The sequence below is a fragment of the Strigops habroptila genome, chromosome 6 (assembly GCF_004027225.2).
Source record: "Strigops habroptila isolate Jane chromosome 6, bStrHab1.2.pri, whole genome shotgun sequence".
NCBI classification, from domain to species: Eukaryota; Metazoa; Chordata; class Aves; order Psittaciformes; family Psittacidae; genus Strigops; species Strigops habroptila.
In genome coordinates, this window is record NC_044282.2 from 62187747 (window position 1) to 62203822 (window position 16076).

General features: G+C 59.2%; 1 protein-coding gene and 1 long non-coding RNA gene across 6 annotated transcripts in view; one reads left to right on the forward strand and one right to left on the reverse strand.

Moving 5' to 3' along the window:
- Positions 1 to 1085: 1085 nt before the first annotated feature.
- Positions 1086 to 2657, reverse strand: LOC115609913. The gene is made up of 3 exons (XR_003992040.1): positions 2402 to 2657; positions 1875 to 2106; positions 1086 to 1309 (listed from the first exon to the last, which is right to left on the reverse strand). It is a non-coding gene; the product is annotated as an uncharacterized LOC115609913 (long non-coding RNA).
- A 2671-nt stretch (positions 2658 to 5328) lies between these two features.
- PTK2B (protein tyrosine kinase 2 beta) overlaps positions 5329 to 16076 on the forward strand; it is a 28542-nt gene continuing 17794 nt past the window's right edge. For 4 of the 5 annotated variants that reach the window (XM_030490527.1, XM_030490528.1, XM_030490529.1 and 1 more), the window contains exon 1: positions 5329 to 5406. In XM_030490527.1, coding sequence (XP_030346387.1) covers positions 5370 to 5406 — 37 coding nt within the window. In that variant the 5' untranslated portion in view covers positions 5329 to 5369. Of the gene's footprint in view, positions 5407 to 6874; positions 7268 to 16076 lie in introns of those variants that run through there. The other variant, XM_030490532.1, reaches the window with a different exon arrangement.

The following is a 16076-nucleotide window of genomic DNA, read 5'->3' on the forward strand; positions in this document are numbered from 1 at the left end:
CTACAAGGATGCTGGAGACGGTCTCTTCATCAGGGACTGTAGCAACAGGACAAGGGGTAATGGGTTTAAACTTAAACAGGGCAAGTTATGGAAGAAGTTGTTCCCTGTGAGGGTGCTGAGGCCCTGGCACAAGTTGCCCAGAGAAGCTGTGGCTGCCCCATCCCTGACAGGGTTCAAGGCCAGGCTGGGCAGAGCCTTGGGCAACATGGTCTAGTGTGAGGCGTCCCTGTCCATGGCAGTGGGATTGGAACTGGATGATCTTAAGGTGCTTTCCAACTCTTAACTATTCTATGATTCTATGATTCTATGCTGTGCTCACCCTGCCCACGACAGTCCCACCTGCTGTTTCTGAGCTCCTCACACATTCATCGGCGTGACATCGAACTGCTCGACAGGCTGACACCGGAGCTTGGATGGCATCGCCTGCTCCCCATCCGTGGTGCCTGTGGGTGCCGAGCTCTCTGACTTGGCTGAAACGCTGCTCCGCACGCTCTTCTTCAGTTTGGCCCAGGGCTCCCTGAAGCATTGCACCCTGAGCCCCTGGTCCAGGCCCTTGTAGTCCACAGAGGGCAGGGGCTCCATGCCAGCTCTGTGCAGCCGGTCCAGGGCTGGAGGGGAGGGTGTCCATGCCCACGGAGGCTGGCACCATGTGGGGTCCACACTGGGGAGGTTGGCACTGCTGGTATTGCCCCCTTTGGTGTGCTTTGGAGCCCCTGTGTTCTGCCTGGCCGGTCTTGGGTGTGCTGCCGGTGTCCCCTGGTCGCTGAGGTCGAAGAATGATGCCTGCGAGTCCTCGCCATCCCCAGGGCTCCTGGGCAGAGGCTTGTGGCACTGGTCACAGCAGCCCTCACAAATGTCCCCTTCGGGGATCCAGTGGTTGATCTTCTCCACGTAGACCAGCTGCCCCCCGACAGCCAGCTCAATGCCCAGCCCCAGCTGCAGCTGTGGGTCCCCCCTGTGCATCACCAAATCCACGGTGACGAGGTTGGCAGCCAGTGTGGGCAGCTCCTGCTCTGCTGCAGGCTTGCTGTAGTGTGGGCAGCTGCTGGTGAGGCACCGATGGCACTTCAGGCAGACGAGATACTCCTTCCTTACGGCTTTCCGTGGCAGTGGGGCACCGCTATCCAGAATACTCTGCAGCTCACCCAGCAGGTCAAAGCAGATTTGGGTGAGGTTCAGGGACTCCACCAGGGATCTGGCAGTGGAGGGCTGGTTCCTGAGGAGCTCTGCACTCAGATTTCCACCTTCATCCATGGGACCTGTCCTGCCCTGGTGTCCCCTTGCAGAGGCGGCTTCCCCAGCGTGGGTTCTGTAGGGGGAAGAGTGGCTGGGCTGTGGGGACTGCTGTGGGACAGAACAGAGCCAGGGCCCTCTCTCTGCCTTCTCCTGAGGGGCTAGGTGAGCTTCCAGCTCCCTGGAGCCCGCTCTGGGGTGCTCTGTCTCAGGGGTTTCCTGGGGATGCTCAGGGCAAGCCCAGCTCTGCAGCATGAGGTGCAGAGTGAGGGGCCAGGCACCTTCCAGCCCGAGGAGAGCAGGGCCAGCCCAGGCCCAGGGCTGAGCACAGAGAGGGGCACAAGGGCCACCAGTGGGCTCTGCGGGACGGGGTGCAGTGGGTGCCAGCAGTGGGCACTGCCCTGGAGACCTGGCATCCCTGCAGGGCTTTGCCCTGGCCGCTCCCAAGCCACCAGCCCCTTCCCTTGCTCCCCAAGCCCTTCCCTTCCTCGACTTCCTCAGGGGGAAGTCTGTGCCGGATCCTGCTCTTGCCCACCCGAGGTCTCCCCTGGCAACTGCAGGGTCAGAGGGACCCACATGTGGGGTTCCCAGCCAGGGGTCCGGTGTGGGGATGCCCCCCTGCAGGGAAGGGCTCTGCTTACTTAGCCTTCAGGTTCTCCTTAGACTTCTTGGTGCCATCCCACATGACGAAGGCTCCTGGGAAAGGAGGCGGCAGAGGGAGAATGAGCAAGGGCAGCCATTGCGGAGGCTCTCGGTGCAATGGTATCTCTCGGTTGGGAGCCGCTGCAGAGCCAGCGCGACTCTGGGACGGGGCTGCTCACCTATTGGGTTCTTCCTCCAGCTTTTCCAACTCCACTTTCTGGCAAAGGTCTCCTGCTTCCAGAAAAAATGCCTGGGTCAGTGTGGGGTGTCTCTGCTCAGCCAGGAGGGCCCCTGCAAACAGGGACCCTGGGAGGGGTAACCAGAGTCATGGATGCAGGGGTGTCCCTGGCCACAAGCCTGGTGCCCGAGCAGAACCATCTTGCTGGCTCCAGAGCAGGGGCCTGGTTTGGGTGGGCAACAGCCACTGTTCACTGCTCCCTCCCAAAATGGGGCCCTCCCCAGCACCCCTGTCCCGGGCTAACCCTGCCCTTGGAGGGCTTGGGGTGATGCCAGGATGGACACCTACCTTGTCCTTGCACTTGGGCCAACAGGACATGAGGATGCTGACACACACTACGGCCAACAAGCCGGGGGCACAGGGCAGCACGAGCGTGCAGAGGGCCCAAAGGCTCAGGGTTGCCATCAAGACCAGTAACACCAACTTCCACTCCTCCATCGTGAACAGGGAGTCCCAGCATCTGCTCCAGAAGCTCTACACGACAAGGGGATGTGCAAAGGGGTCAATCAGGGGGGCCAGCCAGACCCCCCGAGGGGAGGAGAGGTTGGGGTGACACCGAAGCACACCGCTTCTACCTGCTTGCGTTCTTTTCCTGCCATCTCTCACAGTGTCCAGTTGCTCGCTGGCTCATACACTGTCAAAGGGCCACCTGAGTCTCCAGGTGTCAAAGTGACACCCCGGTCTCCCCAAAACCTGCTACAGTGCGTGCCATGTTTGTGATGCAACGTGACATCATGCATGGCTGTCACAGAGACCCAGGGCTGAGCTGGCCAGGGCATCATGAAGCCACCGGGGAGCAGGCACCCCAGAGAGCCCCTGCCCCAGGGTCTGGGGAGGCATAGCCCAGGGCTTGTGGGGAGCAGGCTGGGATGGTCTCTCTGGGCCACCCACCTCCACCCCAATGCCATCCCCTCGACTCCCATCCGAAGGGTTCTCGCTGGCCAGGGGCACCTGAAGGTAAGCATGGGAGATGGTTAGGCCAACTCAACTCAAGGGTTTCTCAACGCAATTCCCACCCCACTTAGGAGCTGTCACAGTGACTTTTCTTGGCAGTGCTCCCCGTGCTTCCATTGCCATGGCATGGAAGAGCACATGGTCCTTCAGCCAGACATAGGGTGGCAGTGGCTGGTCCCCTCCCGTGGTGCTAGTGGGTGTCACGGAACCAATAAATTGAGATCAAACAAAACAGTGAACCATAGGTCATTCAGGCCTCTAACTCCTTTGTGTGGGGCCTGAGGGACATCCTGGCAGCCCTGGCAACAGCCCCCATTCCTAACCTCCTCTTGTCTCCATGACAACTGCAGATACAAAATACCATGGCAACCCCATGGCAACAGCACAAGCAATGCCACCAGTTCCCACAGCCCGGAGGCGGGCGGATTCCCGGCCATGCTGAAGCTCTAGATCTCTTTCTCTGCGCTTCATGGCCACCACCCTTCCAACCCTGCAGTGGTGACCACCCGTAGCTCTGGGTGGAGGAGAAGGGTTGTCCTGCTGCCCCGAGGTGGCCAGATATGGTCATCTCAGCCTCATCCATCACCCTCACGGAGCAGGTCCCCCTCCCTGGCACAGTCCTGCCTTTCCAGGACTGCGTCTGCTGCTTCACATCCAACGTGGACCCCAGGGAGTCTCTTTTAGAGGGCATTTATTTTCCCTGGGACAGGAACCTGACGGAACCAAAAAGCATCCTCCAAAGGGGGGTGATGGGGAAGGTCTTTGGGGCTGCTCCAAGCCCCTGGCAGGATCTTAGCTCTGCTGGGCTGAGTGAACCCATCGTGGCTGGACTGAGGCACCAGGAGGGGGATGGCTGGTCTGGGTGAGGGAGGACAGCCCAGGGTCTGTGGGCATGGCCTGAGTTGGGGTCAATGAGCAGGGATATGTCAGTAGATAATTTGTTGAAGACCATATGGGCTTCCGGGATAGCGGAGCTGGCCCTCCGCACTGCCTGTGTGGCCCCTTTGGATGTGTCAGAGGTGGAAAAGCTCCAGGACACAGTGGGACATGCAGTCACCTCACCAGGGACCGTCAGATGGCGGAAGAACTTCAAATACATCACCATTCCAGGTGCTTTCCTGCTAACCCTCATGCCCTGATTCCCCATCCCCTTCCAACACTGAGGGCCTGACCTTACCACTCATGAGGGCTGAGGAGAGCTGGGATGCTGGCAGGGAGCACCTGCCCTGTGGACCCCCCGTGCTCACATGGGCAGCAATATTCCCATCAGCCTTGGCTCCTACTGACAGCTCCTGAAAGAACACCTGAGAACCATGAACCTTGCCCTGGCACCCTGCGCTGCATTGGCCTGTGGTCTCCCCATCGCTGCCCATAGCAGACTCACACCCCTGGCTCCTGCTCTTTTCGGGGTTTTGGGGCCTGAGCCATGTGGGTAAAGGATTATTCATCCCCTATAAGATTGATAAGGAAACGAGATTGATAATCATAGAATCACAGGATGGTTTGTGTTGGAAGGGACCTTAAACATCATCCAGCTCCAACCCCCTGCCACAGGCAGGGACACCTTCCACTAGAGCAGGTTGCTCCAAGCCCTGTCCAACCTGGCCTTGAACACTGCCAGGGATGGGGCAGCCACAGCTTCTCTGGGCACGCAGTTCCAATGAAAACTTGTTCCATTTACTAAAGTAAATAATGCTGCTTGGCTGGAACATGTTATAAGCTGTGGGGGCCAGGGGGAGCCTCACGCTCCTTGGGGTGCTGCAGGGGGGACAGAGGGTATTTCTCCAGCTCAGGTTGCCGGCCTCAAGATGGCAGCAATAACCTGCAGCATCCCTCTACCTGCTTGGAGTGAGTGGGGACCGCTCCATCCAACCCTCCTGGCTCGAAGGACACCCTCAGCCTCCTCTGCTGGCATCATCTCCCCACTTCTTCAATGTGACTCCTGCATGACAAAACTTCCTCTGCTCCTTCTTGGTGCTCCCAAACATCTGCTGGTGGCTCCGGAGCTGCAGCGGGTGTCCTCCTCCATCTCCATCTCCCCGATCCTCCAGCCCCGGCCCTGCTCCCTGGCAAAAGTAAGTTGGTGCTTTTCTCCCTCGAGCAGCCCCACACTGGGATGCTCGAAGCCGTTCCCGAAGCACCGCTCCCTAGTGATGGGAGAGGTGCTATTAATAAATCCCGTCAGATTTTATCGCTTCTCTCTGTGCCAATGAAGAGGGTGGTTTATGGAAGGGGGGAGGCGGAGGGAAACCTGTTTCTCTCGAGCGTTTCGTAGCTACGAGCTCACCCTCAGTGCAGGAGCATGGGATGGCTCAGCAGACTGTTCAGCCAGCTTTCCTGTAAGTCACGGGGCTGTATCTGCTGAGGGCTCTGGGGTGGCTCTTGGGTTAGTTTTTGGCAGGGATTAGCAGGGGAGAAAGGTTTCCCTGCTCCCTGGGGCTGTGCTGGCCAGGGCATGGAAGCAGCGTGCCAGGGTCTGTCCCAAACTTGTGCAGAGCCCAGGCACCTCCTTGGGAGTATGTGGACAAGATGGGACCAGGGCAAGGAGATGAAGAGGGAAAGGGGTGCAGAGGAAAGGGGTGTGCAATGCTGACATGGAGCCGCAGCAGCAAGCAGCGGGGTCCCTGGAGCTGCTGGTTTCTTCCCACTCCAGCTGTCCCCCTGTCCACCATGCTTCCCCCTGCCCCTTGCCGGGAGATGCCATCCCACCCGAGGCGTGCGGAGGTAGCTCCATTCATCCCTTTGATGGCATTTCAGCGTTTGAATAGCTCGGCTGGCTTCGGGCAGGAGAGTGGGCGCAGGCTGTCAGCGCTGCTCTCCGTGTGTGGGAGAGCTGCTGCGGGAGCTCCGGCACCACCGGGGGCTCGGCTGGGCTGGGAAGAGGGTGACAGTGCTTGACCTGTGTCCATCCAAAGCTCTCCTGGTGCCTGAGAGGGTCTTGCTCATGCCCAGAAGCTTTTTGGTCTCTGTGCCTCTTCCCCTGCTGCTTTTCGGGGTGCAGGGAGGTCCGTGCCTGGCTGCACAGGGATGCTCCAACTGTGTTCCAGCGGCTGTAGCAGGTTGTGCCTGGTGTAGCACCAGTCTCTCCCAGGCATCACACCTCGAGGGAGGGTTAATTTAAGGGCAGCAGGGAGGAGAGGGAGCTGAATGGAGGAGGAAGGGATGGGAAGGAGACAGGGTGAGACCTGTCTCTGAACCCCTTTCCAAGGCAGGGGATGCCACGCAGGGGGGGACCCCACTGTGCCGGTGATCAAGCTGTATGACAAAGTGCAGCCACTGATGGGGTGACACGGCAGAGACCTACTGAGCAATGGATAAGGGGACCCTGGGGGGGCTGCAGCTCCCCAGGACCCTGCAAGCTCCTGCCGCGGGTTTGGGGAACTACCCAGCCAGCTTCACCGCACCATTTCCCCATTCCCGCTCGGCACGGGAGTGCCACCTCCGCCATACATCCGGGATCGTGGCTGCCCCAGCGCATGCTGTGGGGCTGGGAACATGGTGTGCACCCCATTCCTCCCCTCCTCCTCCAGCTCTTCCTCAGCCCACCGATGCCCTCAGCGCTGCCCAAACCATTTCATCAGAGCCCTGGGGTCGGGTCTTCTGGGGGTCTGGGAGTCCAGCCCCAATGTCCGGCTGTAGAAAGGGTCCTCAGAGGAGCCTTAAAGCAAGCACTAAAGTGGGGCCCGGTGCACCCCAGAAGTAGGGAGGTGTTGCTGTGTCCCGGGGGTGTGGCGGTGCCCCGTGACCCAGCCGGCTCTTGCACCATCCTCCTTCTTCCTGCCTCGGGTTCTTCCGCGGTGCTGGGGCGTCCCCCCTGCCCCATGGTGCTGGTGAGGGGCCCTTGCCGTGGGCTGCCCGCCAGCTCCTCCCAGGTACGAGCGGGACCAGCCAGAACGCCGGCTGCCTTGGGCTCCCTGCCCAGATTCCTGACCGATCCCAAGGCCTGCCCCAACCCGCCTGCAGGAACGAGGTGGGGAAGGTGAGGTGAGGGGTCCCGGGCCTTCCTCACCTCCTGCCTCCTCATCCTGGTGTCGGGGGCACCCATAGCGAGCCCTTTCCGGAAGTGGGCACCAGGGAGGAGTGGTTTCACCACCGGTACCAACCCGTGGGACACGCACCCATTGGGGCACCCTCCCCACCGGCAACACAGGAGCGGGGCTGGCCCGAGGCAACAACGGTGACTCCGGTGCCCTCGCCAAGGTGAGAACCTCTGCCCGCTCTCGGGGGGATGCTTGGGTGCTGGGGAAATGGGGGAGAGCCAAGGCTTGGGCAAGGAGTGGGTGCAGGAAAGGGGCAGCCTGCCCATGGTGTGTTGCTGCCGCCGTGCTGGGGAGTTTGGGGGCACCATGGCTGGGTGCTGGCAGCGATCAGGAGGCGCCCAGGCTCTGCTATCTCCTGCCGGCGTCAATGTTTGCCCAGCGGCGGGGTGGTTCCTGCTGCTGAACATGCCTGCCTGTGCTCACCGGCACTGTGCCCGTGGGGACATGGTGGGGAAGCCAGAGATGGGAGCATTGCAGACCAGGGGGTGATGCAACAGCCCCGTGCTGGGTTTGATGCAGCCCAGGGTGCGTGGTCCCAGCTGAGGATCCCCCAGGGCACACTGGTTCCACTAACTGCTCCACATCTCCCAGCTGGAAAGGGTGGCCCCACTGCCAGGTCCACTGGGACAGGGACATCCACGGGATGTCTGACCTTATGGGCAGTGATTGGAAAGGACTTGGGAGTCTTGGAGGTGCTGTCTGGGGCTGGGACTGTCCCAGGAGGTGGTGGGGAGCTGGTGACATGTAGCAGGCAGGGGAGGCTGGCTGTGTGCCCTGCGACTGCCCTGGATGAGGCACCGGCGTTAGGGCAGGGAGCTGGGGAGAGGTGGTGGCTGAGCCCGAGCATGGTGTGTCTGGGGGCTTCAGGGACAAGGTGATGTTGCAAGAGAGTGTCCTCTACCTCCATGTTGGCCCAAATCTGGGCCCAGGACAGGGGTATTTCCAGGACAAAGTGGCCACTGGGGTCCCGAGGTCTGTTGGGGAAGGGACAGTCAGTGCAGTGTCCCACTGCATCCACCATGTACCACTCCTCTGAGTGGGAGGAAGCCTGAGGAAGGGGTGACATCGGGGCCTGCCATGGCACAGGAACACCCCAGGAACAGCCCTGTCCCCACCATCGCTCCTGCTGGCATCAGCCACATGGCGAAGGCCGGGGGGATGCTTTGAGTTCATGTCTGTGGTGCTGTGATGAGAGATCCGGAGCCAAAACCAGGCACTTGCGAGCTTCCTGGTGCCGGGCAGGGAAGGGCAGCATCAGCATGCAGATTATCCTTCGGGTTGCAGTCTGCAGCCCTAGTTTACAGCTCATAGCCTTGTCTGTAAGAGCATAGGTGAGAGTCAGAGTGGGAAGAGCTGTGAGGGAGCAGGCTGCATGTGCCTGGAGAGCAGCGGGTGTTAGAGAGCAGGGGATGTGTGGGGCAGCATGGGGCGGCAGAAGCTGCAGGGGACAGGGACTGCACAGTGCCTGCAAAGGACAGGCAGCGATGCACACACAGTGCATGGTGGTGATGTGCATGGAAAACACACCCTCACCTTCGCCAGTGGTGCTTTGCACACGCTAGTGAGACCCATGCGTGTGCAAGGGTCTGGTGTGCAGGACCACAAGTGCCACTGTCCCCAGGCTCTGTGTTTCCATGCCTTCATGCTCAGCTGTTATTAATACCCAGCATAAAGGCTCTTCCAGGCACTGGGGGCTGGGAAAGCGGTGTCTGAATCATTTTGCTTTTTCTCTGGCAGAGTTATTACTCATGAGGGGTAGACGGAGCTGGGAACCTTTCGTGCAAAGCCTTGCTTGTGTTTCAAATTGCAGTGGTGGCAGACCTCATGTGATACCCACGTCTCCTCCACTGAGGCATCCTGGCACGCAGCAGGGGTATAACCTGGGATGCCCGGCACAAAAAACCCAGGGAGGCCTTTCCCTGGGGAACCACAGGGGTAAAATTAGGTTTTTCCCTTGGAAAATCCCCCCGAGGGGTGTCAATCCCTCTGTTTTGGCTGTGTTTTCCCATGGGATGAGGCACGGAGGGAGAGGGCCGGTGGCTGCGGTGACATCGTAGTGAAGCCACCCAGCTCCGTATGGGGAAGCGGTTTCAAAGAGGGAACAGGAACAGGACGACATATTGGAGTGCAGCTCCCGTCAGCCCCCGGGGAAACCTCGCAGGACTCGGTTGGGCTTTTTGTTTTGGGGCAGTTTGCTGTTTTGTGCTAACAAATAGTTTCAACAGAACTCTGGTTCCCACAGGGAAAAACCCAGCAGCCACGTCCCGGGTGGAAGGAAGCTTCTCCCTGGTTACAACCACCAGTAAGGCATGTTAGCTGGTGCACTGGGCTGAGCGGGGATGGCCCTGCTGTGCAGAAAGGTGCTGTGCAGGGAAGGAAGTGCTGCAGATTCACATGTGCATGGGAGGCCCATCTTGTCTGAGTGAAGAGCTGCTTGACAGCATGCGTGGGGTTTTAGGATGTGAGTTATTTCATCCCTAGAAGTGTCATGTCACTTCTCAGAGTGGAGAGTTGCACAGCCATGCCCTGCCATGGGGATGGGAGGTGATGCCCATGGAGGTTTTCAGCATCTTGGCCCTGTTTGTGGATGGAGGAGAGCTCTGCCCGCCCCCTGCTTGTGTCCCCGCCTGGCGCGGAGTCCTGGTACCGGTCCCGCTTGGCTCCCAGTGCCACCGACCCAGCTTCAGCCCGAGCCCTGCCATGGGCAAGAGCTTGCCATGAGCAACCTGACCTTGGTCTTGCATCCTAAACCGTCTTCAGCAACTATTGCCTGCGGTGCTCTGCCTCTGAGCCTTGTGCAAGCTGCTGTGCAGCAGGTCTCGCTGCACATCCAGCCACACTGCACGAGCAGCTACACTGCATGACCAGCCACACTGCATGACCAGCCACACTGCATGACCAGCCACACTGCATCACCAGCTACACTGCACGACCAGCCACACTGCATCACCAGCCACACTGCATGACCAGCCACACTGCATCACCAGCTACACTGCACGACCAGCCACACTGCATCACCAGCCACACTGCACATGCAGCCATGCAACATGCCAGACCATGCTGCACGCTGTGCCCTGTTGCACACCCTGCCATGCTGCACACCGTTCCACACTGCACACTCTGTTCCCCCTGCCCAGCTACACCCCTCGCAGGCTTCTGTGAAGAAAACCATCTCTTCCCTTTGCAGTGCTCAGCCCCACAAAGGCTTTTCCTTTCCCCTTCCCCATGCATTCGGTTGCTGAGTTAGAGCTGGGGGAGAGCTGGCTGGGGCCAGGTTAGGGCTCCCCTCCGTGCTCTGACCCACAGCAGGGCAGAGGAGGAGGAGGAAGGGGGATTGCCTTCACCTCCCTCTGCTGCTACAGCCAGAGGCAAAATACCTGCCTAGGTTGCAAGGATCTGGGCTGTCCCCATGGGGCCCTGCTGGGGCCGCTTCCAGGGAACTGGGAATTTCCACCTGGCAGAAACCGGGGCATTTTACTGTCTGGTTTTATCTGCACAGGCTGAAGCACAAACGGATTTCAGACGGGAAATCCCCCACCATCCCCAAACCTTCCACTTGCAGAGATAGTCCGGGATGCTCAACCAGCTCCAGCAGCTAAAGCATCGCTGCCCTGGCCCTGCGCTGAGATGGGTGCCATGAAATGAAGCTCCTGGGACCTGCCCCCCGGTCCAAATCAAAAGAAAATCTCAAGGTCAAAAACTAGAGACCTCACGCTGAAAAATAAAATCAGAAATCACCCAATTTGGGCGAGTTCAAGGGGAATAAATGTCCCATTATGGCTTGAGCTGGTTCTTTTGCAGCTCATGCCAGGTAGGCTGAGGGTTGAAGGCACCTCAGAGAGTCGTTTGCCTTATTTCATTATTTAAATTATATTTAAAAGGTTTATCTTTATGAGAAAAAGGCTGAAAACTTTGCAAAGGGTAAAAAAGTTCCAGTCTGGTGGTGAGCCAGTCTTGCATAAGGCTGTGCAGCAGTGCCAGGGATGGCTGACGAGCAAGAAAATAAGATGCCCCATCCCTGGCAGTGTTCAAGGCCAGGTTGGGGCTTGGAGCAACCTGCTCTAGTGGAAGGTGTCCCTGCCCATGGCAGGGGGTTGGAACTGGATGAGCTTTAAGGTCCCTTCCAACCCAAACTATTCTATGATGGGTGGCACCATTCCTGCTAACGAGCCTACCAAGCATAATGGTGGAGCCTGTCAGTTTGGAAAGGGAATTGAATTTCAAAGCAGGACTCAGGGGTGACTTCGGAGCTGATGCTTGGTAGTTTTTCACCTGGGGAAGTCATCATGGTGCGGTGTGAGCCCAGCCAAGGCCTTTTCCAGGCTGCAGAAAAGTGGCTGGAGCTTGAAATTCCCAGTTGGTGCAGGGAATGGGCTTGGGTGTGCACTGTGGGAGCTGCAGCTTGGCACCCTCCCTGGAAATTTCTGCCAGAAAAAGCCACAACCTAGCCCGGAGTTTTGGAGGAGATGAGTTTGCTTCGTAAAGCTGAGGTGAATTTAAAGGGAATCAGTGTAAGCACCCAGGAGCGGGTTCCCTGCCTGCAGAGGGACCCTGATGGGCACCTCAGTTCGGTGATGCCAGCCGCATGCCACGGCCGATCCTGGTGCCAGCTCCATCCCAGCCTCACTCATCCTGTGGTTCTGCCCCAGACCCTCTGTTTTCCTTTCCCTCCTCCTTCCCTCAAGGAAGCAGGAGCAGCAACTCCTGCCGTTCCCATGGGTTGCTTGGCGACTGGGATGCTTAGCGACCAGGACCCACCGGCACGCTTCCCGCCAGGCCAAAAATGATGCTGCAAGCTCTCGCCCGCTCCACTTCCTTCTCCTGCAGAAAGGTTACTGGGAGATACACCCAGCCTGTTCCTGGGAAGCTGTTTCCCCTCCTCAAAGAGAGACTTTGGGTGCTGTTCATGGGTTGTTTTTAGCCTGACAGCGTTGTGTGAGTTGTTTGGGTGGTTTGGTTTGGAGGGGAAGGTTGAGCCCTGAGCCCGCACCAGCTCCTTGCCCTGGGGATGCTGCCTCAGTCCCCTCCTCCTGCATCATCCCAGAGCCAGAAGCACCTCTAGCATCCCCCTAAAACTTCCCTCAAGGGCTTTCAGAACCACCCAGGCCTAATCTGGGGAGCTATTGGCACATTTGACCCTTTTTCCATACACTTCAGTGCATCGTTTGTGGCTGGAGTAGTGTTGGACCCATTTCTGCTAGTGGATGTATGTGAAAAAACCCAGGCAACAAGTGGTAATTACATTATTAATTGTAAGAATGAATGGAAACCCCAGGATGAGCCCTGTGATATGGGATTGTAGCACCTCTGTGGGGCTGTGGGACTTTGGTCCCTTCATAAGATGGGCTGGAATCCAGATCTCGGAGCTGGTCTGTGGTTGGTTTTGTGTCTGGCAGCTGCAGGCAGTGGGCAGGGGAATATAAAAACACAGTTTGCTGGCTCAGTTGTGAGTTCTCTTGTGGCATTACAGATGAGGGATTTAGGGTTAGCCCCTCTTCTTGTGAAGCCTGGGGCTGCTCGGGGAGAATGACTTTTCCTGCTGCTCCCAGTTGGAGCAGCTCAGATAAGCAGCGGGGCAATGTGCAGGGAGCTTTGGCACATCTCCAGCAGGATGGAGACCAAAAGGGACCACTGTAGCAAACCTTGCATCTGAAATCCGGGTGGGGGGAGGATTCTGTTCCCTTCCCTGCAGCCATGGGGCACATCAAATGCTGGGGGGTGGCTGCTGGCCTCCGCTGCCTGGGAAGGAGGTGGCTGGGAGCAGTTAGAAGTAGCTCAGGGGGGATGTTTTGCCTTCAGGACCAGGCACTGTGTTATCCATGGCCAAAATGTGGGGCTGGGGGTCCCAGTGCACCCTGATGGGGAGCCTTGCACCAGCATCCCAGTGCTTCCAGGACCAGCTTTGCCAGCAGCATGCTGTCCCCATCTCCTGGTGAGCCGTTCCTCCCCAGATGGTCCTGCCTCGTCCCATCCCTGGCTCCAGATAAACAGTGCTGCTCTGTGCTGGGAACATGGAGATCTTTCCCCCGTGCCTGAGTCACCCCTCTCTCTGAGCTGTGTGCGTGGGCTTTGACGGCAGCTCTCCGGGTGTTATTTCGAATTCCCGGGATCGTCTCACCGGCTGTTGGGGTGCAAGTTGCTGTCGCAGTGTCAGGAGATGGGATATGGGGGGGCAATACGATGTGAGGCCATGCCCAGCCACCAAACCCAACCACACGGAGGTTTTCCCAGTCTGAAAACAGGGGTGCCTGTCGGGGGCTGGAGGGGTAACCCCACTGCAGGAGACAGGATGAGGGGTCCTCGGCTGCTGCTGTAGCAAAATGGGTGTCTGATGGGCAGGACTGTGTTGGGATGTGAGGAGGTCTGGCGGTGCTTGTTGCCCTCTGGGGTGTTTTCGGCTCTTGCCTGGAGCTGCTGCTAAGGGGGGGGGATGTTTTGGGGTCCGTTAGCAGAGGGCACGGTACCTGCTCCAACCCCCAACCGAGGCAGCTCCGTCCGGAGCCTGTGTCACTTCCTTTGCTTTGCGAAAAACACACCACGTGAGGAGCCCTTGTCCCCAGCCTGCCCCAGTGCTGCCTGCTCAGGGCAGGGAACTGGGGCAGTGGGACTGTCCCTGTGCATCCAGCCAGCTCCCACCGCTGGACCATGCACCCTGCTGCCATCCTCACATCCCCTGAAGTCAGGGAATCACAGAATGGTTTGGATTGGAAGGGACCTTAAAGCTCATCCAGTTCCAAGCCCCTGTCATGGGTCCACCAGAGCAGGCTGCTCCAAGCCCCATCCAACCTGGCCTTGAACACTGCCAGGGATGGGGCAGCCACAGCTTCTCTGGGCACCCTGTGCCAGGGCCTCACCACCCTCACAGGGAACAACTTCTTCCTAAGGTCTCATCTCAATCTCCCCTCTGCCAGTTTAAAGCCATTCCCCCTTGTCCTGTCCCTACAGGCCCTTGTCAAAAGCCCCTCTCCAGATTTCTTGTCAGCCTCTTTAGGCACTGGAAGCTGCTCTAAGTTCTCCCTGGAGCCTTCTCTTCTCCAGGCTGAACAAGCCCAGCTCTCTCAGCCTGTCTCCATAGCAGAGTTGCTTCAGTGCTCGGAGCATCTTTGTGGCCTCCTCTGGACTCACTCCAACAGCTCCACGTCCTTCTTATGTTGGGGGCAGATGCCCCAGGTGCCAGTATTGGGGGAGGACAAGGATGGGATGTGCAAGGGAGTGGGGCTGCGGTCAAGCAGGCTGTGGCATGGGCAAGCAGGACAGTGTCATTACACCCATGGCAGTTTCATGTCTGGCCTGAGCTCAGCTCCCAGCCACTGCAGAGGTCCCAGCAGCACCCTGAGGCTGCACTCTGCATTTTCGTGTTGTCAGCCAGGAACTGCAGCAGGGAGGGAAAAACCTGCTCCCCCTGCCCGCTGGGGACAGGGCTGAAGTGATGGATGGGACCTGGGCATGGCAGGTTTTGGGTAGATATGGGGAATGAGAGACAAGTCTGGGAGTGTGGTGGACCACTGCAGCGATCTCCTGGAGAGAACCCACCACTGCTCCTAATAACATGGTGGAAACTCGCTGGTTTCAGCGCTGAAGCAGGGCTGGAGCATGATGCTGTAGGTGCCAAACATGGTGAGAGCGTTTCTGTTCCTCTGGGAACCCGAACAATAAAGTAATGAGTCATTTAAATACCTGCATAGATAGGGAAGGGCCTGGGGCAGAGCAGGCAGCCCTACCTGCTGTGCCCTGCCTTAGCTGTCCCCTGCCATTGGGGAATGCTGCTTCCTGGGGTGACTCAGGCTGGGCTGGAGTCCCCGTGAACGGGTTGCTCCTGGGGCTGTGTTTTCCTTGGATGGAGCCTGGATCCATCTTGGCGGCTGCCAAAAGAAGGGGCAGGATGGTTTGAGGTGGGATGTGCCGGCTCCTGGTGTGAGGGGTGATGGAGCCCATGGGCTGGTCTGGCAGCTGAGACCCCCCCTTGGTGGTCAGGATAAGTCACAGGTCACCCCCATCCCCTGCTCCCTGCATGTCCTTGGGTTGGATTCCCCTCGTCACAGGCGCTTTGGGGTTGTGGTTTACTCGGTGGGACCCAGGGTTCGGGCTTTGCAGAGGAAGGGGATGCGAGGTGCCAGCTCCGCCTGCTGCCTGCATCCACCGCCCCGCTCTGGGACCACCCAGCCTCCTGGTGTCCCGGCCTGCTGGGTGCTATGCAAATGCCTCTGCGCACACTTGTCAGCCGCAGCAGGAAGCGCCGGCTCCATCAGCGCGGGCTCGGCGTGGGGACGGGGGGAACGCACACCTCGCTGTAAGTGCTGCCTTACCTCCCGCTCCCCATCCCCCGGGGGCCATGGGGCGCGGTGGTGGGACCGAGACCCGCGCCTCGGCCAGGCGGGATGAGGGCTGAGCACGTGCGAACTCATCGCGTTGAGTTGGGGAAGGGGCTCGGTGGGGTTTCGGTGTGACAGCCCGGCCGGCAGCACAAGGTATGTAGCTGGGCAGGGCTGGAGGAACCAGCACCCCGCGGCACCAAACTTTTCCAAGGGCATGGGAGCGACTGGAAAAACTTCCTGGTCCGGGGCTGTGCTGGAGCGCGGGACGAGAGGTGGCTCTGAGCAGCCGCGGGGACCTTTCGGGGTGTCACCCTCTAATGGAGGGTGCCAGGGGGGACGCAGAGGCTGCAGAAGGGGATGTTGGTGGCGGTGGTGGCAGGGCAAGCTCTCAGTTTCATTTCATGGGCTCCTCCATCCCCACGTGCCTGGCTGGGGCTGCGTCACACATCCAACAGGACTGTGCCCGCTGGGGACAGAGACAGGGTCCCGTGGGAAGCATCTCCATGCCAAAAGGGAGGTGAGTGAGTAGAGGGTGAAGGCACAAGGGACTCGGGTTGTGGCCACGGCCCTTCTCCAGCCCCAAAGCTGAGAGGCAGAGTATGGTCAGGTCCATGTGGGACATGTCCCCTCCAGCCAAATGGCCACAGGGATGTG